General features: G+C 48.3%; 1 protein-coding gene and 1 long non-coding RNA gene across 4 annotated transcripts in view; one reads left to right on the plus strand and one right to left on the minus strand.

Annotated features, from left to right (window-relative positions):
• Positions 1 to 2,256: 2,256 nt before the first annotated feature.
• Positions 2,257 to 18,854, minus strand: LOC140431045 (uncharacterized). 2 transcript variants are annotated; one of them, XR_011949598.1, is made up of 3 exons: positions 18,717 to 18,854; positions 15,758 to 15,886; positions 2,257 to 4,407 (listed from the first exon to the last, which is right to left on the minus strand). It is a non-coding gene; the product is annotated as an uncharacterized lncRNA (long non-coding RNA). The 2 variants fall into 2 exon arrangements; XR_011949597.1 differs by lacking the exon at positions 18,717 to 18,854 and adding an exon at positions 16,158 to 16,395.
• Positions 18,776 to 20,356, plus strand: part of cars1 (cysteinyl-tRNA synthetase 1) — a 140,077-nt gene continuing 138,496 nt past the window's right edge. Inside the window, exon 1 of one of the 2 annotated variants that reach the window (XM_072518953.1) lies at positions 18,776 to 18,918. In XM_072518953.1, the coding sequence (XP_072375054.1) occupies positions 18,903 to 18,918 (16 nt within the window). In that variant the 5' untranslated portion in view covers positions 18,776 to 18,902. The remainder of the gene's footprint in view (positions 18,919 to 20,356) is intronic. The other variant, XM_072518952.1, reaches the window with a different exon arrangement.

A 20,356-nucleotide genomic window follows, 5' to 3' on the forward strand; every position in this document is an offset into this window, starting at 1 on the left:
AGGAGGCAAACCTCTCCACCCTTTGCTTTGCCCGATGACGCCATGCGGTCCATCCAGTGTATTGAGAAGCAGTTAGGTTGTATGGCACAATCCAGTGAGGAAGGGTCAGCCATGTCTCGTGAAACAGAGCATACAGCAGTCTCTTTCTTCCCTCTGAGAGGTAAGTCTAGCGTTAAGCTTATATAGCGTGTTTTCGATCGCTTTGATGTTTGCCAGGTGTATACTGAGGAGAGACTTGAAATCGCGTTGTTTTAGTCTCACCTGCAGAGCGCCTCGTTTCCCTCGCTTCCTTGGTCAGTGGATTTGGTTTATTTGAACTTTCAGAAGGCTTTCGACAAAGTCCCATTTAAGAGATCAGCGTGTAAAATTAAAGCGCATGGGATTGGAGGTAGTGGACTGAGATGGAAAGAAAACTGGTAGGCAGACAGGAAACAAAATAGGAATAAATGGGTCTTTTTCCGAATGACAGGCAGTGACTAGTGGGGTACCACAGGGATCAGTGCTAGGACCTCAGCTATTCACGATATATATTAATGATTTAGATGAGGGAACTAAATGTAATGCTAAATGCAAGACAAAGCTGGGTGGGAGGGTGAGCTGTGAGGAGGATGCACAGATGCTTCAGTGTATTTTGGGGCAAGGTGAGAATGGGCAAATGCATGTCAGATGCCAGTATAATGTGGATAAATGTGAAGTTATCCACATTGGTAGAAAAAACAGCAAAGCAGATTATTATCTGAATAGCTAGATATCGAGAGAGAGGAATATGCAACGAGATCTGGGTGTCCTTATACATCAGTCGCTTTAGGTAAGCATGCAGATGCAGCAGGCGGTAAAAAGGGCAAATGGTATGTTGGCCTTCATAGCGAGACGATTCGAGTACAAGAGCAGGAATGTCTTGCTGCAATTATATGGTGGCCTTGAATATTTATTGTCTGCAGTTTTGGTCTCCTTATCTGAGGAAGAATGTTCTTGCTGTCGTGGAGTGCAGAGAAGGTTTACCAGACTGATTCCTGGGTTAGCAGGACTGGCGGAGAGGAGAGATTGAGTCGGTTAGAATCATATTCGCTGGAGTTCAGAAGAATGAGGGGGGATCTCATGGAAACCTATAAAATTCTAACAGGACTAGACTGGGTTAATGCAGGAAGAATGTTCCCTATGGTTCTGCCAGAAGTAACTGTCTAAAGATACAGGGTAAACCTTTTAGGACTGAGATGAGGAGAAATTTCTTATCCAGAGAGTGGCGAGCCTGTGGAATTCGCTACCACAGGAAGCAGTTGAGGCCAAAACATTGTATATTTTCAAAAAGAAGTTAGATATAGCTCTTGGGGCTAAAGGGATCGAAGGATATGGGGGAAAGCAGGAACATGTTACTGAGTTGGATGATCAGCCATGATCATAATGAATGGCAGAACAGGAAGGAAGGGCTGAATGGCCTACTCCTGCTCCTATTTTCAATGTTTCAGCAGACTGTAGGGCTGGAGGTTATCAAATAGGAAGGGATGAAACCACAATGGTATTTGAAAGTGAGAATGAGAAATTTAAAATTAAGGTACTGCTGAACCTGGAGTCAATGTAAAGTAGTGAACATTGGTGTGAATAGCACTTGGTGCAAGCTAGGATACAAGCAGCAGAGTTTTGGATGAACTATAAGTTTACAGTGGATGAAAGCTGGGAGGCCGGCCAAGGCAGCACTAGTATAGTTGAGTCTAGAGTTAACAAAGGTATGGGTGGGAATTTCAGCAACAGGTAGGGGCAGAGGTGAATGATATTATAGAGATGGCAGTAGGCGGGCAGGCTTAGTGAGGGCACTCGCTGCCATGTGGAGCCCAGAGCTGATCACAATACTCCTGCTGACACTTGAACAGTGTTTTACAAAGAGTTAGCATAACTCCCTTGTTTTTGTACTATATTTCTTCCTTTATTATTAAAGGCAAGGACCCCACATGCTTTTTAAAACATTTTTCTCCAGTTGTCCTGCCACTTTGAAAGATGTTGCAAGTGCACAACCAGGTCTTCCTGCTTCTGCACCTTCTTTAACAGTACTATTTAGTTCCTATTTTCCCAAATCCTCCAGTCTCCAAAAGTCCTGACACAGACATGTGGAAAAATCCCAGGAAGTTCAAACTTGCAATGAGCTTATTCCCTGCTGTCTGAGACATGACTCCAACCCTGAGTTTAGGGTGGAGATTGACAGATACACGTGTCAAAGTCAATATTTTCCCGCTTCTGTAGTAGAAAGATTCAACACACTCGTTAAGACAGAATATCAAAGTTTTATTTTCGAAACAACTGCATGCAGTAATGGCTGAAACTTGAAGTCAGAGAGTAGTCAACAAAACTGCTGAGTCTTTCACAAGTACTGCGCTTTCGCAGAGAATTAGGTCAATATATATACATTATCATTATCAAGATTGTGTGACAACAGTATAGTCAGGCGTTTGATCGGAAATACAAACGGAAGCATAGAACAGACCATTTTTGGTCAGATCACTCATACCATTATTTAGTCCTTGGAGGGAACATTGAAAGGTTGGAATATATTTGTTTCTTCCTAAACTTATCTTGTTTTAATTCCTACGGCTCTGGGTTATGACGAGTTAGTTTTATCAGGAGTTGCCGAGGTCCGGTGTTTTTGAATGGCTCGACCTTCGCAGATCTTTTCAGACTTCAAGTTATGCAGAGTTGGCCTTATCAGTCTTTCAGTCTGAAATGGTTAGGGCAGCATTCTTTACATGGGCCTGGTGAGCTGGAATGAATAGTTTCAGCCTTTCTTACATTGTATCAAACATTTTGACCAGTCTTCCCATTGACCAGTTTTCCCATCATGCCTTTACTTAATTCATACCATGTCACATTCCCTCCTTTTGTCATATCATGACAACTCGTTAAATAGGTATATCTATGACTCGATTGAAAATGCATTTACACACGCAACCAAGCAATCCTATCCCTAGTAGAATTAGGAGTAGTAGAATGAAGGCCTTAAAGATCCAATCAAATAATCCGTAACCCAACCATCCTAGCCAACCCGGCGGGTTATAGTCATGAAATTCACTGCCAATCTCTTGAATTTGGTCGGCCAGGTTAGTGATATTTTCAGAGCCATCTGGAATATAAGTACAGCACTCCTGACCTATGATAGCGCACGTTCCTCCCTGCGAGGCTAACAGATAATCCAAAGCCAGTCGATTTTGTAATGCCACGGTCCGGACAGCTACTAGCTCAGCTGAGACCTCAGCCAGTGCCTGTCCAGTTTCCCTGGCTTCTGCTGCCGTTACGTTCGCCAGTTGTTCCAATGCTGAGGCCATGTGGATCAGTTTGTCGGATGCCTTGCCCGTTCGGTACAAGGGAAAGGCCATCATAAAGAACTGTTCTGTTTTAGAAATAGTCCTTTTTGCTCGCGAGGGGGAGTGCTTAAGGGTGGGTAGGTGACGCATTTGAGGTACGACGTATCCCAAAAAGCAGGATCCTGTCCAATCAATCGGGAGCCATGGATATGCTTTAGTGCCGCATCTGAAATAGGTTCCATTATAGGCCGTAAAATCATCAGCTAATGTCATCCAGGGGATTGGGGATGTCTGTCCCCATGAAATTATAGAGGTTATATTCCATAACCTGGACCAATCACAGTTAAACATGCCCTTGTTGGATTTGCCTGGTACTGGTCCTTGCCAGTCAACTGTAAGGTTGCACCTACTTTGCCCCATTAACTTTCCTTTCCCTGATTTATTAAAACACATGGAACCTTGAACATTATACGAGTGGACAGTGAGGGAGGGTGGGGTCAAGGCATGATTATAGGTAGGTTGAGATGAAGCTGAAAATGTAGTCATGTCATAGCCAGCATATCTCCATATTTCCATATCCCCCCTATCTCCCCTGCTCCCTGTTTGACTTTGTCGTAAAATCCATTCAACCGTCTCTGCGATATGAAAGGGGAGGGATTGGAGAGGTATTCCTTCCCTCTAATGGATGGGGATGTGGGTACAAACCCAACACTTGCTTACGTTCAATTTTTCGGCATAAAGATATGACATATATAAATAGGTATTGGAAGGCAGGTCTCGTTTAGGTCGTTTCTTTTTACTACCGAGTGGTCATGAAGGCTAAATAGTCCAGAGAGTCCAAAAATTATAATGAAGATCTTCATCCTGTGTTCTCGTCTGGGTTGGAGACTATCTTCTTGCAATCGGATGGATGTATCCAACTTGAACGTCCTTCAAGCTTGACGGAAGTCGGTGTAGTCAGCAGTACGAGGAAGTGTCCGCTCCAGCATTGTCCTAGTTTCTTTCTGTCCCAGTTTTTCACCAACACGTGGTCTCCGGGTTTGATCACTGGATATCAAGGGACGGCTGTTCTTGCCGTTACTGGGAGATGTGCCTGTTTTACCTGTGAGTGGAGAAACTTCAGAGAAAGTGTTAATTGCTCCAAATAGTTCTGCATTTGTTCCCCCATTACATGGAGGTCTACTCCTTCTAGGGGTTTTTCATGGGCATCCCAGGGAGTCCTCATTGGCCGACCATAGACTATCTCTGCAGCTGACGGTCCGGTCCGCGAATGGGGAGTCACTCGCATGTGAAACAGTGCCAAGGGTAATACTTTTAGCCAATTTAACCCAGTTTCTTCAGTTAATTTAGATAATTTTTCTTTTAAAGTCCCGTTGGCTCTTTCCACAATTCCTACTGCCTGCGGGTGATACGCGCAGTGCAGTTGCTGTTTAATTACAAGTGCTTCGCACAATTCAGTATTGATCCGAGCTACAAAATGTGGTCCATTGTCTGAGCTCACCATTTTGGGTAGCCCAAAACGAGGAATGACTTCCGTTAACAACAACTTCACCACCGTATGTGCCGTACAATTAGTGGTGGGGAAGGCTTCAATCCATTTACTAAACACATCGATTATTACTAAACAATATTTATAGCACTGTGCTTTTGGCAATTCAAAATCAAGCTGTATACCGGCAAAAGGGCCATCTGGCAAGGAAGTGGTTCCTGGAGGGCATTTAATGCCTTTACCCTTATTATGTTTCATGCAAATAACGCATCGATCCAGCCGCGTTTGCGCTGCTGTATTCAAATCTGTGTGCCACCAAGTTTTTAGGAGTAGCTGTACCATTCACTCCTTGCCAAGGTGGGTACAAGAATGCAAATAATCAATAAGTACCAGCAATAAAGAATTCAGAATACAAACTTGACCAACGGGAGTGAGCCAGAGGTCTCGTGTCAAGGAGTGTGAACACCCACCCCATTGACTTCCATAGTGTGCGCTCGGAATCAGAGGTGTTCCTCTGTAAATTTTGAAGTTCAGTTATGTCTGGCATGCCCTTTGTTCCTAATGCAGGTACCTGGTTTAGAGCCTGATTAGCCCCACTGGGAACAATCAGAGAGGCTGATATAGCCGCAGCCTTAGCAGCCGAATCAGCACGGGCATTTCCTAATTGAACAGGAGTGTCCCCCTTTGTGTGCGCAGCACATTTAATAATTGCCAATTGATGAAGAAGCTGAATAGCATCGAGGAGATTTTTAACCCAAAGAGCATTTTGAATGGGAGCTCCCGCAGAGGTGAGAAAGCCTCGCTGTTGCCAGAGGCGACCAAAATCGTGGATCACGCCAAAGGCATACCTAGAATCAGTGTAAACATTAGTACTTTTATCTGTGGCCAAAATACATGCTTGAGTAAGGGCAAATAGCTCGACTTTTTGTGCGGAGACAGGGGTCTCGAAGGCTGCTGCTTCGTGCACGTCAGTGTCGGTTACCACGGCATATCCCGACTGTGGGATGCCAGTGAGAGAAATGGAGGAACTGCCATCAACATAAAAAATTAGATCTGGATTATCAATAGGCCGGTCCGTTAAATCCAGGCGAGGCGCGGTAAGGAAGTGATTCCGAAGCAAACAATCGTGTGGCAGATCCGCAAGGTTATCGGGGGGCTGTTCGAGGAACACAGCAGGATTTAAGGTAGAACAGTAATGAAAAGAGAGGTAGGGGTTTTGCAATAGTGAAACCTCATAGCGGCTCAAGCAGGCTTGAGTCAGATGCTGGGTTTGCTGAGACGTTAGGAGAGTCACAATAGAGTGCGAGTTATGCACTTGTACTGGCTGGTGAAGGGTCAGATTAGAGGCTGCCTGTGCTAACAAATGGACAGCCGTAATAATTTGAGTGCAGGGAGGTAGAGCGCAAGCTACAAGATCCAATTTCGTAGAATAGTAGGCGACCGGGCGATGCCGGTCACCGTGTTCTTGTGTTAGAACACCAGTGGCACATTCATCAAGAACATTAACGTACAACTGAAAGGGTCTGTCATACATAGGTCGTCCTAGCGCTGGGGCGGTAGCCAGGGCGTTTTTGAGAGTAACAAAAGATTGTTTGCTGAATCAGGAAGTTCAAACTTAAGAGGAGTTTTTTTGAGGGGAGTTAAATCTTTAGTATGGACAGTAACATTCGGAATCCATTGTCTGCAAAAGTTCACCAATCCTAAAAAGGCTTGCACCTGCTTGGGCGATGTAGGAACTGGGGTCTGCAGTATAGGAGTAATGCGTTCCTGAGTAAGGGAGCGATCTGTAGCACTTATTAGGACACCCAAAAATTTGACCTGCTGGTGGCCTTTATGAACTTTAGCTGGCGGGATCACATATCCCCATGAATGGAGACGGATGAGCAGGTAAATGGTGTCACACTGGTTAGCGTTGAAGTCAGGGCTGGCAAGGAGTAAGTCATCAACATATTGGATGATGGTGGAGCCACCAGGAGGTGATAATGTCACTAACTGGGAGTTCAGGGCCTGTGAGAAAAGGGTTGGAGAATGAATGAAGCCCTGTGGGAGCCTAGTCCAAGTGTATTGGTTGCCCTTAAATGTAAAGGCAAACAAATACTGTGATTCAGGGGCGAGGGGTATCGCAAAAAAGGCATGTTGTAAATCAACAAGGGTGAAAACAGTCGCTTCCGGTGGGACATTACTAAGGCTTGTCGCCGGGTTTGGGACAATAGGATGTAAGGGTTCCACTATCTGATTAATATGTTGGAGGTCTTGGACCAAACGCCATTCGCGTGGTCTTCCTATCTTAGGAACTGGAAGAATTGGGGTGTTATAGGGAGATTGGCATGGTACCACAATTCCCTGTTGAAGGAAAGATTGAATCATGACCGAGACTCCTTCTTCAGCCTCGAGGCGCAAAGGGTACTGTGAAATCGAGGGCAAGGGCATGTCAGGTTTAACTTTAATAACAACGGGAGGGACATTAGTGAGACCAACTTCGTGTTTGGAGGCCGCCCATAAATCTGCGGGTAGTTCAGAAGTCGTTGATTGGACTGAACGATGGTGGTGCAGTGTGTCAATGAGGACAAATGGGCGTTGAAAATATTCTAAAGTGCCGGCGGGTAGGATTTGACTTCCATTAAAGAAAGGATCAGCTTGTCCTCAGTGCAGCTGCCAGAAATCCCAAGGACTTGGCACTGTAGCCTTCGTTCACAGAAAGGGTCATGTGGGGTGACACAAGTCCCGACTGACGCCAGAGGCCATGGGGTAAATCGACAAGAAAGGCAGACCCTTCTTTTCCCTTAGCGAGGCCAACAAAGGAAACGGATTGTAGAGAACCGAGGGCGTCTTGGTACATGCTCTCCAACTCAGGTGAGCATCCTGTATGATCGTAGCAAAGAGTGACATGTGGATCGGGGATATCTAAGGGAGGTGAAAAGTGTGAGGGATCAAAATCAACCGACCACCACTGTGGAGTAGTGAAAAGGGGAAAATTTCGAAGCTGGGCCTGCGGGATAGCTGATATAGTAATGCCGTTATCAAGGCAAACAATTTCCACCTGCAAGGAACACAGCAAATCACGTCCGGCCAGGTTGACACCGAGGACGCGGGTAACTGTGAAAGGGATGCAACATTCCCGGCCCTCAAATTGAACAGAGAGCGGCTTCGTAAGCGGATAAACAGCACCTTCCCCCATGAAACCAGCAAGTTCCACATGCTTATCAGAAAGGGGAAAGCAATGTTTCTGAATTAATGTCCAGTCTAGCGTAGAATGAGTCGTGCCGGTGTCAATAAGGAAGGGGATAGGCACGTCCTCTATGTAAATCGTAGCCGTAGGCTCGTCAGAGTGGTCTATTGAAAGGACCGGAAAGTTCGATCTGGCTAGTCAGTTGGGGTTAGAGGTAGTAAAGGGTGTCTGCCGACAGGGTTGAAATCTACCTTGTCGTCGGGGTGCTGGACAATTCCTAGCGTAGTGCCCTGTACGTTGACAGGTGAAGCAAGTGACATTATATTTGGCAGGAGGACGACGCGGAGGAGCGCTGTCGAAATCCTCCATGTGTGGAGTGAAGGGGTAAGGAGCCTGTGAGCGGTAAACAAATTCAGGAGGGTCCGTGCAATCTGGGCGATAGTAATGTGAATCTGTCTGAGAGTTCTGACCTTTAGCAGCTCTTCTTTGAGAGGGACGTTGGATGAATTCGGATTTAATTTTGGGCGAAGTGTCTTTATAACAGGTCTCATGGTTGCGGCCATTGCTCCAATAATAAGACACAGCACATTTCATTTGAGGTTTAGAATTGTCAGACCAGTCCATGTTATTAGTTTTAATACTGGATGCTACCGCGGTCAGGCAAAACCTGCATTAATAGTGCATTAAATTGGGGAGGCTGTGTGCCTGCATTGAAAGCAATGTCCCCGGAGTAGAGTGTACACGCCACAAAAGCGGTCAAAAAATTCTGGACCAGACTTCCGGGTGCGGCGATGCGGAGCTAAGCCGCACGATTTGGCAGCTTCCGCTACCACGGACTTTCGGGCTCGCTAGAGGAGCCCCAACGGAACTTTTTTTGACAAAAACCCGTGGGGAAGGGAAGAGAGAGGTCCCCCTCCAACACCTATGAAACGGACTCGAGGTGCAACGGCCAGAATAGCTGCACTGGAGCAACGGGAGAAGCGAGGTAAAAAAACAAAATGGCGGCGGCCAGGGACAAAGGGGAGCTGCAGGAGTTCATCAAGCGCTGCTTCGAAGAGCAGCACGAGGAGATGCTGGCGCCTATGCTTTCGGCAATTGAAGGATTCGGGATCACCCAGAAGGCCCACGAGGTTAAGATCCAGGAGGTAGAGAAAGGAGTCAGCCAGAACGAGGACGAGCTCGTGGGCCTGGCGGTGAGAGTGGAGCAGCACGAGGCGCTACACAAGAGGTGGGAGGGAAGACTCGAAGACCTGGAGAACAGGTCGAGAAGAAAGAATCTGCGGATCCTGGGTCTCCCCGAAGGAGTGGAGGGGGCTGATGCCGGGGCATACGCGAGCACGATGCTTGGGGCGATGATGGGCGCGGAGGCCCCTTCGAGGTCGCTGGAGTTGGATGGGGCACACCGGGTGCTGGCGAGGAAGCCCCAGGCAAATGAGCCGCCAAGGGGGATGGTGGTGAAGTTTCACCAGTTCACGGACAGAGAGTTGGTCCTGAAATGGGCCAAGAAGGAGCGGAGCAGTAAGTGGGACAATGCAGAGATCCGAATATACCCGGACTGGAGCACGGAGGTCGCAAAGCGGAGAGCGGGTTTCAACCGGGCCAAAGCGGTGTTGCACCGGAAAGGAGTGAAATTCGGAATGCTGCAGCCAGCGCGACTGTGGGTCACATACAAGGGCCAACACTATTACTTCGAAACGCCTGAAGAGGCGTGGACCTTCATACAAACCGAAACGTTGGACTCTAACTGAGGGTTTGTGAGGGTGGGGGGGGATGTTTGAGGTTTGATGTGTGATGGTTGTTGTATATAGGGGGTCAATCACGCGCAGGAAATGTTACATGGGCTGGGGGAGAGAGACAAGGCCGCAACAGGAGCTGCGCCAGGGGGGGCAGAGTGGGCTGTGGAAAGCGCGGGAAGAAAGGCGGGAAGGGGAACGAAGGAACGCATATTGATTGGGTGACTCCCACACGGGGAGGTCAATGGGACGGCGGGTGAAGCCGGGGTCAGCAGGTGTCAGCTGACTTACGGGAGTGACATGGGGGGAGCAAAAAAGCTAGACAGGGGTCTAGCGGGGGGAGGGGAGGGGAGAAGTGGGGGGAAAAAAAGGGTTGCTGCTGCACTGGCCGAAAAGGAATGGGGCACAGAGGAGGTGGTCGAGACGGGGGGCCCCGTCTGGGGGACTGAAGGGTGAGGGAGGTGTGGACACGGGACTGGCCCAGAAAAGGAGATGGCTAGTCGGCGAGGCGTGGGGGGGGGGGGGGTGAGAGCCCCTCCAATCCGGCTGATAACGTGGAATGTGAGGGGGCTGAATGGGCCAGTGAAGAGGGCTTGAGTGTTCACGCACTTAAAGGGACTGAAGGCGGACGTGGTCATGCTCCAAGAGACTCACCTGAAGGTGGCGGACCAGGTCAGGTTAAGAAAGGGATGGGTAGGACAGGTATTCCACTCGGGACTGGACGCGAAGAATAGAGGGGTGGCAATATTAGTGGGAAAGCGGGTGTCATTTGAGGCCAAGACTATTGAGGTGGACAATGGAGGGCGATATGTAATGGTGAGCGGTAGGCTGCAAGGGACGTGGGTGGTGTTGGTAAACGTATACGCCCCGAACTGGGATGATGCAGGATTCATGAAGCGCATGTTGGGGCGCATTCCAGACCTGGAGAAAGGAGGCCTGATAATGGGAGGGGACTTCAATACAGTGTTGGATCCAGCACTGGACCGCTCCAAATCAAGGACTGGAAAGAGACCGGCGGCAGCCAAGGTACTTAGGGGGTTTATGGATCAGATGGGGGGAGTGGACCCATGGCGGTTTGCAAGGCCGCAGGCCAGGGAATTTTTTTTCTTTTCCCATGTACACAAAGCCTACTCCCGGATAGATTTTTTTGTTCTGGGCAGGGCGCTCATCCCGAGGGTGGAGCGGACGGAGTATTCGGCCATAGCCGTTTCGGACCATGCCCCGCACTGGGTGGAATTGGAGCTGGAAGAGGAGAGGGACCAAAGCCCGCTGTGGCGGCTGGATGTGGGACTGCTAGCGGATGAGGTGGTGTGTGGGAAGGTGAGGGGGTGTATCGAAAGGTACTTGGAGGCCAACGACAACGGGGATGTGCGGGTAGGGGTGGTATGGGAGGCGTTGAAGGCAGTGGTCAGGGGAGAGCTAATCTCCATTAGGGCTCACAGGGAGAAGACAGAGGGCATGGAGAGGGGGAGGTTAGTGGGGGAGATTTTGAGAGTGGACAGGAGATACGCCGAGACCCCAGAGGAAAGATTACTTGGGGAAAGACGACGGCTCCAGACGGAGTTTGACCTGTTGACCACAGGGAAGGCGGAGATACAGTGGAGGAAAGCGCAGGGGGCGACCTACGAATATGGGGAAAAGGCTAGTCAGATGCTGGCACACCAGCTCCGTAAAAGGATGGCAGCGAGGGAAATAGGGGGAGTCAAAGATTGAAGGGGAGCCACGGTTCGGAGTGCGACGAACATAAAAGAGGTATTTAAGGCCTTCTATGAAGAGCTGTACAGATCCCAGCCCACAGCGGGGGAAGAGGGTATGAGACGATTCCTAGACCAACTGAGATTCCCGAGGGTGGAGGAGCAAGAAGTGACTGGTTTGGGGGCACCAATTGAGTTGGAGGAACTGAGCAAGGGTTTGGGGAGCATGCAGGCGGGGAAGGCCCAGGACCGGACAGGTTCCCGGTGGAGTTCTACAGGAAGTACGTAGACCTGTTGGCCCCACTACTAGTGAGGACCTTTAATGAGGCAATAGAGGAGGGGACCCTACCTCTGACAATGTCGGAACCGACAATTTCTTTGATCCTAAAGCGGGACAAGGACCCACTGCAATGTGGATCGTACAGGCCGATCTCGCTCCTTAATGTGGATGCAAAGTTGCTGGCAAAAGTGCTGGCCACGAGGATCAAGGACTGTGTCCCGGGGGTGATTCACGAGGACCAGACAGGATTTGTAAAGGGTAGGCAGCTAAACACCAATGTGCGGCGGCTCTTAAACGTGATAATGATGCCATCGGTGGAGGGAGAGGCGGAGATAGTGGCAGCTATGGACGCGGAGAAGGCCTTTGACCGAGTAGAGTGGGAGTACCTCTGGGAGGTGCTGCGTAGGTTTGGGTTCGGGGGAGTGTTTATCAGTTGGGTTAAGCTCCTTTACAGAGCCCCGGTGGCGAGTGTAGTGACGAACCGGCGAAGGTCGGAGTACTTTCGACTGTACCAAGGGATGAGGCAGGGGTGCCCCCTGTCCCCCCTGTTGTTCGCATTGGCGTCGAACCATTGGCCATGTCATTGAGGGAGTCTAATAAATGGAGGGGGGTGGTCCGAGGGGGAGGAGAGCATCGGGTGTCGCTATATGCGGATGACCTGTTGCTGTATGTGGCGGATCCAATGGAGGGAATGGTGGAGGTCATGCAAACTCTGAGGGAGTTTGGGGAGTTTTCGGGCTATAAGCTCAATGTAGGGAAGAGTGAGCTCTTTGTATTACAGGCGGGGGACCAAGAAAGAGGGATAGGGGACCTACCGCTGAGGAGGGCGGAGGGATGCTTTCGGTATCTGGGGATCCAGATAGCCAGGAGTTGGGGGGCCCTACATAAACTGAATCTGACGAGGTTGGTGGAGCAAATGAAGGAGGATTTCAAAAGATGGGACATGCTACCGCTCTCGCTGGCGGGTAGAGTGCAGTCGGTCAAAATGGTGGTCCTTCCGAGGTTTTTGTTTGTGTTTCAGTGCCTTCCCATTGTGATCACTAAGGCCTTTTTTAAGAGAGTAGGTAGGAGTATTATGGGGTTTGTGTTGGCGAATAAGACCCCGAGGATAAGGAGAGGGTTCTTGGAACGCAGTAGGGTCCGAGGAGGGTTGGCGCTGCGAAACCTGGGGAGCTACTACTGGGCAGCAAATGTGGCGATGATCCGCAAGTGGGTTATGGAGGGAGAGGGGGCGACATGGAAGAGGATGGAGATGGCGTCCTGTAAAGGAACGAGCCTGGGGGCGTTGGTGACGGCACCGCTGCCGTTCTCGCCGACAAAGTATACCACGAGCCCGGTGGTGGCGGCAACGCTAAGGATCTGGGGCCAGTGGAAACGGCACAGGGGTGCAATGGGAGCATCGGTGTGGTCCTCGATCAGGGGTAACCATCGGTTTGTCCCGGGGAAGATGGACGGGGGGGGAGGGGGGGGTTCCAGAGCTGGCATCGGGCGGGGATCAGAAGAATGGGGTACCTGTTCATTGACGGAACATTTGCGAGCCTAGGGGCACTGGAGGAGAAGTTTGAGTTACCCCCGGGAAATGCCTTTAGATATATGCAGATGAGGGCTTTTGTGAGGCGACAGGTGAGGGAAATCCCGTTGCTCCCGGCACAAGAAATTCAAGACAGAGTGATCTCGGGTGCATGGGTCGGGGAGGGCAAGGTGTCGGAAATACACCAGGAGATGAAAGAAGAAGGGGAAGCGCTGGTAGAAGAGTTGAAGGGTAAATGGGAGGAGGAGCTGGGGGGAGGAGATTGAGGAAAGTCTGTGGGCGGATGCCCTAGGTAGGGTTAATTCCTCCTCCTCGTGTGCCAGGCTCAGCCTGATACAATTTAGGGTGGTTCACAGAGCTCACCTGACGGGGCGAGGTTGAGCAGGTTCTTTGGGGTAGAGGACAGATGCGGAAGGTGCTCAGGGAGCCCGGCGAACCATGTCCGTATGTTTTGGTCATGCCCGGCACTGGAGGGGTTCTGGAGAGGAGTGTTGGAGCAATATCCCAGGTGGTGAAAGTCCGGGTCAAGCCAAGCTGGGGGCTAGCAATATTTGGAGTAGTGGACGAGCCGGGAGTGCAGGAGGTGAAAGAGGCCGGCATTCTGGCCTTTGCGTCCCTAGTAGCCTGGCGAAAGATCTTGCTAATGTGGAAGGAGGCGAAGCCCCCCAGCGTGGAGGCCTGGATAAACAATATGGCTGGGTGCATAAAGTTGGAGAGGATTATGTTCGCCTTGAGAGGGTCTGCGCAGGCGTTCTACAGGCAGTGGCAACCGTTCCTAGACTATCTCGCGGAGCGTTTGAGGAAGATCGGTCAGCAGCAGCAGCAACCTGGGGGGGGGCGGGGGGGGGACGTCCTGGGAGGGGGGGGGGACTGCCTGGGAGGGTGGATGAGCAAGAGATAACATGAAGGGTTGGGGAAACTGGCACGTATGGGAGAGAGCCAGTGTACAAAGCCATGTAAATATATCATTTTGCCATGTATATATCTTGCTCTGTGCGATTTCTTGTTATTTTATTACGGGCAGGGGGGTGGGGGGGGGGTGGTTATTGTTTGTAAGGGAGAAAAATTGTGTTAAAAAACTTTAATAAATATATTTAATAAGATTCTGGACCATCGTCCTTAGAAGTGGGGGTACATTCAAGGAGTTTGGCGATGTCAACAGGTTTACGGAGAGCCCGTTTTAGTGCAGGGAACATGAAAGTACGCTGATCGTCCTCCGTTTGGTGTGCGGCGCTGAAGGCCGTCCACGTGTCCCCATGAAGTCCTGATTCATTTTTCCATCTTTCCTCTAATTCTGGGGGAAGGACTCTAAATCAGTGAATATTGATCACGTGCGGTAGCACCGTGCATGCTCGCAGTTCTCCTCAAAAACTCAGTGAACCCCTCTGGGTCATCTTTGCAGGAGGGACATTGGGCCATGATCAAACAGCTCATGGGGTTTAAAAGCCTGCCGATTCCTCAATGAATGGGTCGTCATTATCACCAACGTGGGGGTTAATAACACTCCTAATGGGATAATTTGCGGGGGGAGGTGGTGGCGGAAAAGTTTCCTCCTCCTTAGGTTGGAGTGATAAATCAAGAAAAGCCTGATTAACAGAGGTGAAGGGTTGTTCCATATTAACGACTTGCGTTTGTGACCGAGTGCGTGTTGCTACGGGGGATGCGTCAGCAGGAGTTTCATTGGCAGTGGGACCATAAGGGGGAGTCTGGACTTGGGACGGTGGAATTGTAGGATCGGGGACTGCAGGATGAGGGTGGGGTCCAGGGGTTAAATCCTCCTCCTCTTCCGTATCGCCTGAATAGGGAAACATCGGCATGCCAAAGCAACTGGGAGGATCCTCCTTTTGTTTAATTTGATGGGCTAGCCCTCCCTGCCTATTGGTTGGAGATTTTTTATTTTTGCCTTGTTGTTTATGCTTTGTATCCCAAAGTTCACATTCCAATTTTAAAGTTTCCCAATTTTTTGCTTTACCATCCACACAATCATCAATCCCTTTTCTACGGGCGTTATCTCTCCAACTCATTAATAGTGATTGTTCGTGGCGCTTAGTGGATTGTTTTTTCCACTCTGAAATTAAAAATTTCCATTTGAAGCCAGCGTTTCCCTGCCAAATGATTTTCTCAGCAGAAATGCAATTATCATAGTTCCAAGTGCCCCCTAGTGGCCAAATATCGTTCCCCAATTTATTGTTCAGCGCTGCAGATAATCTCCGGAAATTACGTTCTTGAGAAGGTTTTTCGGACAACATATAAAAAAGAGGCGAATTGCCCCCGTTTTTCTCTAAACTCTGTCCCATAATGTCAATAAAATGTGTCCCGGCAATCAAACAAATGATCAAAAAAAAATTCCTGGTACCACATCAAATTGCAGGTCCCTGACCCAAACTTAAGCCTGTAAAACAAGAGGTCCCTGACCTAAGGCTAATCACAATTGGGGTCCCTGACCCTAAGCACTCTACTAACAGTTCAATTTAGATTCGAGCACCGTCACCTGTTTAGTTACTTCCGTCAGGGATGAGGGGTCGAACCACCAATCCGAGAGAGAGAGAGAGAGACCAAGGTTAATCTTACCTTGTGCCGGCGTCCGTCTCTTTCCTCCGGGTCTGGCTCGATCACTTCTTCAGTCCCCCACGGAATTCACTCAGGATATTGGTAACTGCTCGCTTACGCCAAAATGTCAAAGTCAATATTTTCCCGCTTCTGTAGTAGAAAGATTCAACACACTCGTTAAGACAGAATAACAAAGTTTTATTTTCGAAACAACTGCATGCAGTAATGGCTGAAACTTGAAGTCAGAGAGCAGTCAACAAAACTGCTGAGTCTTTCATAAGTTTCGCGCTTTCGCGGAGAATTAGCTCAATATTTATACATTATCATTATCAAGATTGTGAGACAACAGTATAGTCAGGAGTTTGATCGGAAATACAAACGGATGCATAGAACAGACCATTTTTGGTCAGATCACTCATACCATTATTTAGTCCTTGGAGGGAACATTGAAAGGTTGGAATAGACTTGTTTCTTCCTGAACTTATCTTGTTTTACTTCCTACGGCTATGATGAGTTAGTTTTATCAGGCGTTGCCGAGGTCCGGTGTTTTGGAATGGCTCGACCTTCGCTGATCTTTTCAGACTTCAAGTTATGCAGAGTTGGCCTTATCAGTCTTTCAGTCTGAAATGGTTAGGACAGTATTCTTTACATGGGCCTGGTGAGCTGGAATGAGAAGTTTCAGCCTTTCTTACATTGTATCAAACCTTTTGACCAGTCTTCCCATTGACCAGTTTTCTCATCATGCCATTACTTAATTTGTACCATATCACACACGAGACCTACCTGTATACTTACCCTGAGAACCTTAGATAATTTAATACCTGGTCTAACTCAGTTGGTTAGCCAAGATAACACAACTGAGTACCACAACAAACCATCTAATCACTTTCCTGCCCACTTGAATACATTCATGAGACCAGGTGACCTGACCACACCCGCCCCAACAATATGACTATACCCCAACCACTAGGCCCTACTAACCACTTGACTATCCCTCTGACCATACCCAACTGCCCACCAAGCCCCTCACATAAGAACTAGGAGCAGAAGTAGGCCACCTGGCCCCTCGAGCCTACTCCGCCATTCAATAAGATCATGGCTAATCTTTTTGTGGCCTCACCTCCACTTACCCATCCACTCACCATAACCCTTAATTCCTTTACTATTCAAAAATCTATCTACCTTTGCCTTAAAAACATTCAGCATTCACCTACCACACCTTTAAAAATGTACTTGAATACATCAGCTACTGTCATAAAAAGTGGGGTGTCACCCCTCCTTCCCCTGACACTTCTTCAGTCTTTGAATTTACCCTAGAGTGCCCTGCATTGCCCCCACATGGGATTGGAAGAAACAAATGCAAAACGATACTACAATTGGTTGACCATAAGACATAGGAGCAGAATTAGGCCACTTGGCCCATCGAGTCTGCTCCGCCTTTCAATCATGGCTGATATTTTTTGCATCCCTCTTTTCCTGCCGTTTCCCCATAACCTTATTAATCAAGAACTTATCTATCTCTGTCTTAAGACACTCAGTGATTTGGTCTCCACAGCCTTCTGCGGCAAAGAATTCCACAGATTCACCACCCTCTGGCTGAAGAAATACCTCCTCATCTCTGTTTTATGAATCATCCCTTTAGTCTGAGATGGTGTCCTCTTGTTCTAGCTTTTCCTACTAGTGGAAAAATCCTCTCCACGTCCACTCTATCCAGGCCTTGCAGTATCCTGTAAGTTTCAATAAGATCCCTCCCTCATCCTTCTAAACTCCAACGAGTATAGACCCGGAGTCCTCAACTGTTCCTCATTCGACAAGCCCTTCATTCCAAGGATCCTTCTTGTGAATCTCCTCTGGACCCTTTCCAATGCCAGCACATCCTTCCTTATATACGGGGCCCAAAACTGATGAGTATGTTGCCGGGCTGACTTGAAGATTAGGCTATTGTCACATAATTTTCCAACCAAAATGTATTACTTCATACTTATCTGCACTGAATTGCACCTGCCTTGTCTCTTCCCATTTCACCGCTCCCTTTATGTGCTGCTTTTTGTTACCTCGTTGTAACTGCATTTCTGAGTTTCGCCTCATTTGCTTTGAAACTGTTTGATGTATACCCAACTCCAGGTATATTGCTGTTCTCTGTATACCCAACTCCAGGTATATTGCTGTTCCCTGTATACCCAACTCCAGGTATATTGCTGTTCCCTGTATACCCAACTCCAGGTATATTGCTGTTCCCTGTATACCCAACTCCAGGTATATTGCTGTTCTCTGTATACCCAACTCCAGGTATATTGCTGTTCCCTGTATACCCAACTCCAGGTATATTGCTGTTCCCTGTATACCCAACTCCAGGTATATTGCTGTTCCCTGTATACCCAACTACAGGTATATTGCTGTTCCCTGTATACCCAACTCCAGGTATATTGCTGTTCCCTGTATACCCAACTCCAGGTATATTGCTGTTCCCTGTATACCCAACTCCAGGTATATTGCTGTTCTCTGTATACCCAACTCCAGGTATATTGCTGTTCCCTGTATACCCAACTCCAGGTATATTGCTGTTCCCTGTATACCCAACTCCAGGTATATTGCTGTTCCCTGTATACCCAACTCCAGGTATATTGCTGTTCCCTGTATACCCAACTCCAGGTATATTGCTGTTCCCTGTATACCCAACTCCAGGTATATTGCTGTTCCCTGTATACCCAACTCCAGGTATATTGCTGTTCCCTGTATACCCAACTCCAGGTATATTGCTGTTCTCTGTATACCCAACTCCAGGTATATTGCTGTTCCCTGTATACCCAACTCCAGGCGTATAACTGTTCTCTGTATCCCCAATTATTATATTATATTCATAACTATCCACAGTTTGACGAGAACGCACTTACTGAGATTAGTTTGGGGGGGGGGGGGGGGGGGAGGTCTAATGAGCCGTCCGCTGATGACCAGAAAGACAACCTGGCCTCACACTCACCTTTCTCCTGCGGCGGCCAATAGGCGGACGTTTCCGCTGTTTGTTGTGTCTCCATGGCAACGCCAGTTCGTTCTCCGGGGAGGAGGAGAGAGAGCAAGCGACACACACACACACGGCGAGGATGTAACGTCATTTCCGCTCCGGTCCTGCCTCTTGCATCAGCATTGTCAGCGGCAGGAGCACAGAATGGAGGCAGGCGAGGGTGAGTGACTCTGAGCGACATCATGTCGCTGGTGTACAGCAGTGACCCTCCTCCCCAGAGTTATTCTCGTCCTGTACAAAGCCTGCGACTTGCCCTGTTTACCTGGCTGACCAGGAGTGCTGCCCTAGGCCATTACCGTGCACTTTCATCCTCAGACTCTCCACAGTGACAGAGAAACTGGACTGACAATGTGTAAAATATACCCGGACTCTTGTTAAAAGTTCCCACTCCAGTGACTGGTTCAAATTAGTCCTGCAATTTCTGATATGGTAGCACAGATAGATTATCCCAGATTTTGTGATGAGGATAGAATCAGAATTAACTAATAATCTGATTGAGGAAATATTTTGCAAATCGTGACCCTAATATGATGGTTTGTGTGTAAGCCTTTTCTTCAACTTAACACTGCCTCATCTGTTGACCAAGGTTGCTTACTGAATCATTGGGCGTTTCTCTTTTTGTGGTATGTACTGGTTTTGTATTGTGTGCAATACCTGCAAATGCCTTCTGCCTATCTGTAGATTACCCACTAAAAGATGAACCCAGTTTATTTCTCATCCCTTCAGAGTTTGTGTACTTTAAGTGCAAAATCTTGTGTTTGTGATTATTTTGCTTCATCTTTTCCTTAGTCGTATTGATAAGTAATTCTGGTTCACTGCTCATCACAAAAGCTAGGATAGCTACTATTGTATCTGAAACTGTATTTGGCGTTGGTGACATTTAATTGAGGAGCTGGGATTAAATCCATGGACAAACCAGTCAATGGAGTCAGATCTTTTAACAAGAATCACACACAGGGTGGCATGGTAACACAGTGGTTAGCACAGTTGCTTCACAGCTCCAGGGTCCCAAGTTCGATTCCCGGCTTGGGTCACTGTCTGTGCGGAGTCTGCATGCTCTCCCCGTGTCTGTGTGGGTTTCCTCCGGGTGCTCCGGTTTCCTCCCGCAGTCCAAAGATGTGCAGGTTAGGAGGATTGGCCATGCTAAATTGCCCTTGGTGTCCAAAAAAAGGTTGGGTGGGGTTACTGGGATAGGATAGAGGTGTTGGCTTAAGTAGGGTGCTCTTTCCAAGGGCTGGTGCAGACTCGGTGGGCTGAATGACCTCCTTCTGCACTGTAAATTCTACGATTCTATATATCTGATATATCATCAGCCCAGTTTCTCTTTCACAATAGAGCCTGAGATGTGAAGGTGCACAGTGCTGGCCATTAGACTAAATAATAATCAGCTCCTGACCGCAATCCTGATGGGTCAGGTAAATTGTGGTGAATTGTGAAATTGATTTCTTTAAGAAAAATCAGAATATGATGAGAGACTTGGAAATGCACTCAGAGGGACCTGTACAAGAATCACAAAGTTAACATGCACAGAGAGCAATTTGAATGGCAAAAAGTATGTTAATCTCTGATGCAAGGTATTAGCGTATAGAGTAAAGAAG

This window comes from Scyliorhinus torazame, chromosome 10, assembly GCF_047496885.1.
Source record: "Scyliorhinus torazame isolate Kashiwa2021f chromosome 10, sScyTor2.1, whole genome shotgun sequence".
Lineage (NCBI taxonomy): Eukaryota > Metazoa > Chordata > Chondrichthyes > Carcharhiniformes > Scyliorhinidae > Scyliorhinus > Scyliorhinus torazame.